Source organism: Chrysochloris asiatica, unplaced genomic scaffold (assembly GCF_000296735.1).
Source record: "Chrysochloris asiatica unplaced genomic scaffold, ChrAsi1.0 scaffold00429, whole genome shotgun sequence".
NCBI classification, from domain to species: Eukaryota; Metazoa; Chordata; class Mammalia; order Afrosoricida; family Chrysochloridae; genus Chrysochloris; species Chrysochloris asiatica.
The window spans coordinates 829670-840368 of record NW_006408947.1 but is presented as its reverse complement, the minus strand read 5'-3'; the positions used below and the strand labels follow the sequence as shown (position 1 = coordinate 840368).

Below are 10699 nucleotides of genomic sequence, written 5' to 3'. Positions count from 1 at the left end.
CTCCAAGGAGCACTCTGGTTGCACTTCTTCCAAAACAGATCTATTGGTTCTTTTGGCAGTCCATGGCACTTTTAGTATTCTCCTCCAACACCACACATCTTTGGAAGGACACAATTTAATCCATAACTTTCATATGTTTACCAGGTTGACATTGACATTGAGCTTGCTTTCAGTTGGGTATTGTTAGTAATAGTGCTGCTACCATGATACTCCTCTTCAGTTCAACTCTACAAGATTTCTGTCAAAGATTTCCCAAGGTGATCATGCCCACGTTGTTGTTGTATGCCGTGGAGTCAGTTCCGACTCATAGCGACCCTGTACAGGGTTTCCCAGGCTATAAATCTTCAGGAACAGAAAGCCTCATCTTTCTCCCACCGAACAGCTGGTAGTTTTGAACTGCTGACCGTGAGATTAGCAGCCCAATGTAACCACTATGCTACCAGAGCTCCTTTAGCCCAGGCCTTTTGACCTAGATCTGGACCAGACCGTACTTGTTACGGCATTCTGTGTAGCACAGTTAGCTACTTAGCTGTGAGAGTGTTTCATGGTGTCTGGTCTTTGTACAGAAACAGCAGTCCTTATTATTATTATTTTTTTAAAATAATCTTTACGAAGTTTTGATGCATGCCACAATATACTGCTGAGTGAAATAAGTCCATTATATATGGTCAAATAGTATATGATTGCACTTACATAAAAAGAAAAGAACAGGCAAATGGATAGAGACCAAAGTTTATTAGTGGTTACCAGGAACCAGAAGAGAGAAGAGGATGGGCTTGGCAGAAATTGCTTATTGAATACACAGTTTCGATTTATGTTGATGGAAAATTCACATTGATTAAGGATAGGGTTGTACATCTGATTAATGTAATTACTTGCAGTAAGCTGTACACCTGTAAAAAAGTTAAACTGACAAAAGTTGTATGATAGATATATTTACAACATTGACCAAAACTGAATGAACAGTGCTGAGACTGCTTGTATACAATCAAAAAACATCATGGGGTCTGATTTCGTGTTTAGGTAGTTTAGGTCATGGTTTTGCAATTATTGTTATGCTTGAACCATTGTTGCTGTCACTGCATCAATCCATCTTGAAGGTCTTATTCTCACTGACCCCTCCTGAAAATATGTCCAAAGACTAAGAGACTAAAAGTCAACCACCTTTACTTCTAAAAAACACGCTGGCTCTTTTTCCAAGACAGGTTTGTTTGTTCTCTGGCAGACTATGGTTCTTTCAATATTCTTACCCAACACCATAATTCAGATGTATTGATTCTTCTTTAGACTTTCTTATTCATTGTTCAATTTTCACATGCAGATGAGGTAGTAGGAAATATCAGGGCTTGGTGAGCCTCACCTTAGTCCTCAAACTGACATCTTTGCTTTTTACACTTTATAAGTCTCTTGTAGCAGAGTTGCATAATGCAGTGTATTTTTTGATTTCTTGACTGCTGTGTCCATGAATTGATTGTGCATTTAAGCAAAATTAAGTTTTCGCCAACTTCAATCCATTTATCATTGTGTTATGTTTTGGTCCAATAGTAAAGATTTTTGTTTTCTTTACATTGAGGTGCAATCCATACTGAAGGTTTTAGTCTTTGATCTTCATCAGTTAAGTATTTTAAGTCCTCTTAGCTTCCTGCTTGCCAGGTTATATCAGATGACACAGGTTGTGTCTTAGGTTGTTAATGAGTCTTCCTCTAGTCCTGATGCCACATCCTTCATATAATCCAGTTTCTCAGATTATATAGTTCAGTATACATATTGAAGTCCTTGACAACTTCAATCTTTTCTTTATTGATAAGAATGTTGTTTATTGGTCTAGTGGTGAGAATTTTTGCTTTCTTTACATTGAGATGCAATCCATACCAAAGACTGCTCTTTGATCTTCATCAGTAAGTGTTTCAAGTCCTCTTCATTTTTAGCAAGGAAGGTTGTATCATCTATATATCACAGGTTGTTAATGAGTCTTCCTCCAATCCTGGTGTCATGTTTTTCTTCATATAACCCAGCTTCTCGTATTATTTGCTTAGCATACAGTTTGAATAAGTATGTCGCACACCTTTCTTCATTTTAAACCATTCAGTGTTCCCATGTTCTGTTAAAACAACTGCCTCTTGGTCCATGTACAGATCCCTCATGAGCACAATTAAGTGTTCTGGAATGCTCATACTTCTCAATGTTGTCCATAGCTTGCCATGAGCCACACAATCGAAAACCTTTATGTAGTCAATAAAGCACAGGTAAACATCTTTGTGATATTTTCTGCTTTCAGCGAAGATCCATCAGACATCAGCATTGATATCCCTTGTTCCATGTCCTTTTCTGAATTTGGTTTGAACCTTTGGAAGTTCTCTGTCAATGTATGGTTACAGCTGTTTCTGTATTACCTTTAGTAAAACTTTACTTTCATGGGATATCAAAGATAGTGAAGTTAACATTCTCCTTGGATCACCCATCAACACTCATGGAAGCAGCAGTCAAATCAAATGATGTATTGTATTAGGCAAATCTGCTGCACAAGACCTTTTTAAAGTGTTGAAGAGCAAAGATACCAGCTTGAGGGCAAGGTGCACCTGACCCAAGTCATGGTATTTTCAATAACCTCATATGCATGTGAAAGCTGGACAGTGAATAAGGAAGACTGTAGAAGAATTGATGCATTTGAGTTATGGTGTTGGAAGAGAATATTGAAAGTCCATGGGCTGCCAAAGGAACCAACAAATCTGTGTTGGAAGAAGTGCAGCCAGAGTGCTCCTTGGAGGCCAGGATTGCAAAACTACTTCTCTCATACTTCAGACATATTGTCTGGAGGAGCTAGTCACTGGAGATGGATATCATGTTTGGTAAGCTGGAGGGTCAGAGGAAAAGAGGAAGATCCCCAGCGAGATGGACTGGCAAAGTGGCAGCATCAGTGGGTTTAAGTGTGTCAATAATTGTGAGCTTGGCCCCAGACTGGGCAGTGTTTCATTCTGTTATGCAAAGATAGGGTCGCTATGAGTTGGTACTGACTTGATGGCACCTAAGAAGAACAACAACACATCCCATGTTCTGATTATTAATGGATGTTGGTAGCTGTGTTTTCCCATTTTGAGTTGTACCCCATCAGTAAATGAAGGTCCAAAAAGCTGTACTCCATGTCATTGTGGTCAGTTCTGTTTCTAGGTGGCAGCTCTTCTCCAGTTGTATATAATGCCTTCCAACCTGAGGGGCTCATCTGATACTATATTGAATTCTTCTACTGCTATTCATATGATTTCATTGGCTAGCCATTCTGAAATTCTCTCTCCTTCTTTCTCATCTGTTTTATTCTGGAAGCTCCAACGAAACCTGTTCATCCTTAAGTAATTTTATTGGTCTTAAAAATACTGGTGGCCTAGCTTCCAGCGTCACAAGCCACATAAGCCACACAAACCACCAGGATATAACCAACTGACAAATAGATGCAGTGCCTTTATATAACATCACATATTCTACTTCCTCCTTGTCTTCTGTTTTCATGCCTTCTTCTTTCCTAACCTTTCTTGACCTTGTTCTTGTTGTGAAGTGCCATTGAGTCAGTTCTGACCCATAGCAACCCTGTATAGGGTTTTCAAGGAGCAGCTGGTGAGCTTGAACCACCAGCCTTGCAGTTCAAACGGCTTTTCAGCCTGGTGTATTAATGCTATCCTTTTGATCTCAACTGTTTAGTTATTCTAAGGTGTGCATACCTCACTAGTGTAACTGTTTCCCTTTTAGACCTGTTGTTTGACTGAAAATGGAACCATTTCAAACTTTAAGAATGACTAAGGTCCATAGTCTCAGGGGTTTTATCAGTTTGTCTGACCAGTAAGTATGGTCTCTTTTATTTTTGTTCCACATTTTCCATCTCTATCCAGGACCTTTAATGTGATCCCGTTCAGAGCAGTTGGTAATAATAACTGGGCACCATATTCTTCTTCTGATCTCAGGGTGTGAACGCTAATGTTTGCGTGGCTTATTAGTCCATTGGACTGATTGTTTCCATGAGTCTTCAGTTTTTATCAGTCTTCTTTCTTCTGGACATGGGTTCCCTAGGTGACCACCCATGAGATTTTTAAGACCCCATTTGTCACTTACCAAATTAGCATGTAAGTCTTTATAGACTCTATCTTGCTAATTTACCTGGACATGGTTCCCTTAGACTATGCCCCTAAGCTCCTGGGCCCAGCAACCTATTTCCTCAAAGTGATGTATGTTAATCTCGGGTTGTTGTCTACTGTTGTTGGCTCTCTGGGTGACAAACTCCTTTTAGTGTATGTTATAAGGTTGGTCTGGTAGCATAAGGAGCTCTCCTAGCGTGGTTACATACCAGGCTGTGAATTGCAAGGTCAGCAGTTCGAAACTACCAGCTGTTCCGCAGGAGAAAGATGAGGCTTTCTGCTCCCATAAAGATATACAGCCTCGGAAACCCTGTACAGGGTTGCTATGAGTCAGAACCGACTCCACGGCACATATCCACCACCACCATAAGGTTGGTCTGGTTTTTACAAATTCCTTTATTTTCTGTTTATCTGGAAATGTCCTAATTTTGCTGTTATATTTGAGGGACAGTTTTGCTGGGTATATATGTGTGGTGCAGTGGGTTAATGCACTGGACTGCAAAGTCGGTTTGAACTGCAGGATCAAAAGTTCAAGCTCACCAGCCGCTCCTTGGAAACCCTAAACACTATAAGTTGCAAATGACTCCATGGCACTCAACAACAATTCTTGGTGGGCAGTTTTTTCCTATCAGAGTATTATATATGTTACCTCATTGCTGCCTTGCTTGCATGGTTTCTGCTGAGAAATCAGAACTTAGTCTTAATGGTTCTCCTTTGTAGGTAAATTCATTTTCCTGGGCTGCTATCAGGATTCTTTCCTTGTTTTTCGTTTTGGAAAGTTTGATTATGATATGTCTTGATTTCCTGTTTTGAGTTCATTCAATTTATTGAATCATGTCTTTTTATCTTTCAAGATGTTAGGGAAGTCTTCTACCAACAATTTTCTGTACCCCTTTTTTTTTCTTTTGTATCCTCCTGTTTGGGATTCTGATAACCCATAAGTTATTACTCTTGATGGTGTCCAAGTAATTCTTAGACTTCCTTCAGATATTTTTCTTGTTCTTTTTCATTATTCTTCATCTAGCAATTTATTATTGAGAAATTTGTCTTCAAGCTCACTAATTCAGCCTTCCATTGATTCCATTTATTACTTTGCCCTTCCATATTTTTTGGTAGTGGTGGTGGTTATATGTTGTGGAGTCAGTTCCGACTCATAGCGACCTTGTATAGGGTTTCTGAAGCTGTAAATCTATAGGAGCAGAAAACCTCATCTTTCTTCTGCAGAGTAGCTGGTAGATTCAAACTGCTGGCCCAGAGCTGCTATATTTTTTATTAATTTGTTATGATGTTTTCCTGAATTATTCTAAAAAGTTTTTCTTGATTTTATTTACAGCTTTCTTGATCTTCCTCTCAATCTTTTGAAGGTACCTAAATAATCATTCTTTTAGAGCTCCTTATCTGGTAGTTCCAGTGCCATTTCTTCTTTGGGAACACTTTCCATATCTGTATTTTGGTCACTTGTTTGAAACATTGTATCTTATTTCATATAATCCGAAACTGTTTCTTCCCAGGCATTGTGGTAGTGTTGCATTTGTATTTAATTGAAGATTGTGTGTTGATACGTTTTTAGGCACTCACGACCTGTCTCCTGGTAGGTGTGATAGAGAATGTGAGTGTATGTACACTTCTCTGTTCCTTGTTCATGTAGCACCATTGGTGGCAGATTTGAATTGTGTCTGTTGATCAGGTGACATAGAAGCAGATATTGACACTCAACGAGTATGTGGGACTGCAAGAGGTATAGGTGTGACTGGGCTGAACTGAATGGGAAGCGTTGTTGTCTTCCATGGGGTGAGACAAAACCACAAAAATGAAAAAAATTATAAGTAGAGTTTCAGGCAAATGACAGCAAAAAAAAAAAAGTTTTAATAACTAAAAAGAAAAGGGTAATAAAATCAAGGGAAGAGAAAAAAGAAAATATAGTATGTAAAACTAGTAAGGGGGAAAAGATGTAGCATAATAAGACAGAAATAAAGAAGAAGGAAAAAGATCATTAGAAGAAAAAGGAAATAGAAAAAGAAAAGAAAGGAGAAAAGTGGGGTAAAGACAAGACCCAGAGAGGAGAAAACTTTGGAGGTCAGGGCCAGACTTGGGAGCAGTGCACCCAGCAGGACTGAACTTCAAGCAGAGCTGTGCAGTGCAAGGGAGTGTGTATCCCAGGTTAATGGGTGGGTTAGTGTGGGGTATGGCCACGCTTCTGGTGGTGTGGAGAAAGAGGGAAAATCCTACCTCATTAATGAACATTTTAATCAAAGATTCTATAGGAGAATCCTGATCAGAAGAGGGAAATTCTGAACAGAGTATTTCTCTAAACCAAAAATATCCCTTGGTTTGATCTTCTTAAAACCAAACCGTTAAAAAAAAACAACAAAAAGTTTATGTGAATAGGGGAGGATCAACTTGGAAAAGGAGGGTGAGAATGGTAGGACAGCTCAAAGAATATAATCCGTGTCATTGAATTGTACTTTGAATTGGTCTTTTTGCTGTATATGTTCTCAACAACAACAAAAGAATTTTTTTTTTCCTGATGGAAAGCAATGCATACTTATGATAAAAGATTTAGAAGTATCTCATCATGAGAATTGAAATCATAAGAATGAAAGTTTTTGTAACCACTGTTAATAGATTGGCATATAGACAAAATAAATTTTGTTTCCTCCTTTCTTTATTATGTATCATCACTATGCTCAGAAAGGAGTAAGAAGGGTATTATTTTACTAGGTGTTGTATGTATGTAAGTCACAAAAGTATTGTGTAAACTGAAGATTCCATGCACAACCTTTCTCTTCTCCTTGCAGACAACCGCCTGATTCCCACCGATTTACGCCAGGAGGCTCTAGCCTTACAGGGATCCCTGGAGTTTGATGATGCTGGTGGTGAAGGTGAGTGACCCCATGAACTCGTTTCTATACACTCGAGTGCTCTAGCCTCCATGTCCTTCCCTAGATATGCCCAGCCCCTTTCTGCCTTGGGGAAAAGGCTTTTCTGTTCCTGTTCCTAGGCTCCTGAGACCTACTTCCCAAATAGCCTTGTGACTCTGCACAGATGTCACTCCCCAGAGGGCGTCTCTTGACCTCTCCCAACTCCATTTTAATGACATGTACAGTAGTACCTCACTTATCCTCTGCTGTGCTTATGTGCTTAGTTTATTGATCATTTTCCCCCCCATAGAATGTGAGTTCTGCAAGTACAAGATAATATTCATTTCATTCATTGCTATATGTCCCTAGTCCATCATTGGCACACAGATGTTTCATTTATTGTTTTTTTTTTTTTTTTTTTTCCAGCAAATTTGAAAGGAATAACTAACATTGTAAATCTTTATTGAGAGTCAAGAGTCTGTCACCTCTGACTTGAGCAGAATCTAGACTCATACTGTTTAATATGGTGGCCACTATCCCCATGTATCTGTTATAATTCTAATTAAATAAAATAATAATTTGAGTTCTTGGTGCACTGGCCACATTTAAATGCTCAGTTGCCTCCTATGGCTGGTGGGTGCTCTGTCGCATAGTATAAGTATGGAATATTTCCATCATTGAGGGTTTTGTGGAGCAGGAGTGCTCTAGATAGATTCAACACATCATCAAGTTACATTATCTCAAAATAGCATCAAGTTCTCATGCCTCTGTTCCTTACAGGTGTAACTAGCCACGTAGATGATGAATATCGATGGGCAGGGGTTGAGGATCCCAAGATTATGATCACCACTTCCCGAGACCCCAGTTCCCGCCTCAAGATGTTTGCAAAGGTACTGTTGGGTGGGGCAACATTAAGGCAGGAGTAGACCAAGTAGGCTTAATCTGTCTGTTCTCAGAATAGGTCCTCACTAACATATTCATATACAGGAGCTGAAGCTGGTGTTCCCAGGTGCGCAGCGCATGAACCGAGGCCGGCATGAAGTTGGCGCACTGGTGAGAGCCTGCAAAGTCAATGGAGTCACCGACCTGCTGGTTGTTCATGAACACCGTGGCACACCTGGTGAGCCTTGGTAGGCGGGTGGCAGGGCATAAGACAGGTGTTCTGAAGGCAGACAGATGCACTGACAAGCCTACCTGGCCCCATTAGTGGGGTTTATTGTCAGCCACCTTCCCTTTGGCCCCACTGCGTACTTCACTCTTTGCAACGTTATCATGCGGCATGACATCCCTGACCTGGGCACCATGTCAGAAGCCAAGCCCCATCTAATTATGCACGGCTTCTCCTCTCGCCTAGGCAAGCGGGTGAGTATGGAAGCTGTGGGTGAGGGTGGGGTAGGCCTGGCCAGGCACTCACCACTTCTATCTGCCCTAGGTCTCTGACATTCTGCGGTACCTGTTCCCTGTCCCCAAAGATGACAGCCACAGGGTTATTACTTTCGCGAACCAGGATGACTACATTTCATTCCGGTGGGTTCATGGACTTGACCTTTGTGTGCCTCTTACTGTTTCTTGTTGATCTACAGCTTTTCCTATCTCTCATTCCAGGCACCACATCTACAAGAACACAGATCCCCGAAATGTAGAACTGACTGAAGTCGGGCCTCGCTTTGAGCTGAAGTGTGAGTCTGAGGCTTTATTTCATAGCTTACTCACTAGGAAGGGGAGGGAGTAGCTGGCTTGCTGCTCTGAGTGTTGACATCCCTCTCTTTGCTCCTTCCAGTGTACATGATTCGCCTGGGCACGCTGGAGCAGGAGGCCACAGCTGATGTCGAGTGGCGCTGGCATCCATACACCAATACTGCACACAAGAGGGTCTTCTTGAGTGCTGAGTGAGCCCTGCTTGTTGGTCAGAGAAATGAACTTGGCACTCAGAGAGTGGGATTACCACAGACCCGTGAAACTGTAAATTCTGTAGGATGGGTGGAGGAGTCAAAATAAATTGTTATATTTTCCCTTTGTCTACCTCTAAATGGGTCAGGATAGGTACCTACACCAAACTGATTCTGAAGGAAGAGTCTGATGGGTTCCCCTAGGATGTGGAAACCTAATGGATGAGGTCATACTCTAACCTGGTATTGGTGAGAGGATTAAGGTCAGGGATTTGGGCTTGTGTTAGTAATAATTCAGATTTGATGCCCCAGAGTAGTCCTTTTGCCACAGGGAAGGCTTGGGGTCTTTGGTTCTATTATCAACTCAGGAGCCAGGGGCCCTGTGACAGCTCATTGTCAAGAGGGGATTAGACACAGGTGATAGGGTCTGGTCATGTAGGCGTATATTTGATGAGTAAGTATGAGCTGCATGAGATGAGCAGAGAAGGACTTGCCCTAACTGGGCTTCTCTGAGATTGCAGGGCAGCCTGAGATGCCTTGCTTTTTTCTCAGCACTTTCTCTAGGCACACCTTTTCATTGCAAACTCAATGGAGGACTCCTTAACTATACAGAGAGAGGTCTTGCACAAGGAATGGGCAATGCAGCCCAGGAGAAACTGTGGTCTCCTGCCCCTTCACATTTTTAGCTTTTTATTGTGAATAAAGGTTTACAAATAAGATCATCATTTTTACATTTAACAAATCATACACCGTGTTTCATTTCAATGATTACAGACTTTTTCATGGAATAACAGCTATCCAGCTTTCTCCCTGTGGTTCCTGTTTGCATTATACCCACCTTTCTATCCCTTCTCAACTTTGTCATTACACATATGTTGTCCTTTTGAATGACTCATTCCATAGTAAGCATACTTTGCTAGTGTTGTCCTCCATATAAACCTATCTGTTGTTGACAAGGGTGAAAATTGGGTTTTGAGGTTGAGTTCCTTTCCAGTCCTGGAGGGTTATCAAGGATCATAGTTTCAGGTTCCTATAGCCTCTTTCTGATGAGTAAACCCATTTTACTCTTTATTAATTTTTGAGTTTTGTTCCACATTTCCTCCCACTCTGTCCAGGACTGTCTAAAGTGATCCCTTTCAGGGCAGTTGGTAATGGTAGCCAGATACTGTCTAGTTTTTCTGATCTCAGAGTCATGAAGACTGATGTGAACATATTTATTCCATAATTGATTCCAAGCCTCTTCAGTTCTAATCAATCTTCTTTCTTCCACACATGGAGAGACCAACAGCTGTGCCTTCAATGACCATTCTTGGACTTTGAAGATCCCAGATGCTACTCACCCAAGCAGTATGTAGAACACTGTCTTTGTGGACTATATTATGCCAATTGACCCTAGTGTCCCCTGAGACTATGATCCTGAGCCGCCCTGTCCCCCCATCTAGGAAGTTTTCATCATTTTGCCTGCTGTATGCTCCACCACATTTCAAGTTGGTTTGCATGAAAAGTAAACATTTGTGTACAATCTCTTTCAAACTCTTCATACTGCTCTGGGGCATCAAATCTGATTGTAGGATATATATATATATTCACAATTATCCCCTTTGAGATCATCTTGACGCAAGCAACTTCTCTTCTTCTCTTTGCCCACATTCTTTGTCTCTTCCAGAGGGCCCTCATTTGACACATATAAAGTAGTGGTTATGAATTGGGCTGCTAACCTCAAGGTCGGCAGTTCGAAACTACCAGCTGTTCCACGGGAGAAAGATGAGGCTTTCTGCTCCCGTAAAGATTTACAGCCTTGGAAACCCTGTACAGGGTTGCTATG

The 10699-nt window shown here is 41.0% G+C and overlaps 1 protein-coding gene across 1 annotated transcript in view; it reads left to right on the top strand.

Annotated features, from left to right (window-relative positions):
• Positions 1–8878, top strand: part of LOC102836823 (U3 small nucleolar ribonucleoprotein protein IMP4-like) — a 31044-nt gene extending 22166 nt beyond the window's left edge. Inside the window, exons 3-9 of the mRNA XM_006876925.1 lie at positions 6923–7006; positions 7766–7875; positions 7973–8105; positions 8193–8347; positions 8418–8512; positions 8591–8664; positions 8766–8878. Coding sequence (XP_006876987.1) covers positions 6923–7006; positions 7766–7875; positions 7973–8105; positions 8193–8347; positions 8418–8512; positions 8591–8664; positions 8766–8878 — 764 coding nt within the window. The remainder of the gene's footprint in view (positions 1–6922; positions 7007–7765; positions 7876–7972; positions 8106–8192; positions 8348–8417; positions 8513–8590; positions 8665–8765) is intronic.
• The last annotated feature ends 1821 nt before the right edge of the window (positions 8879–10699 follow it).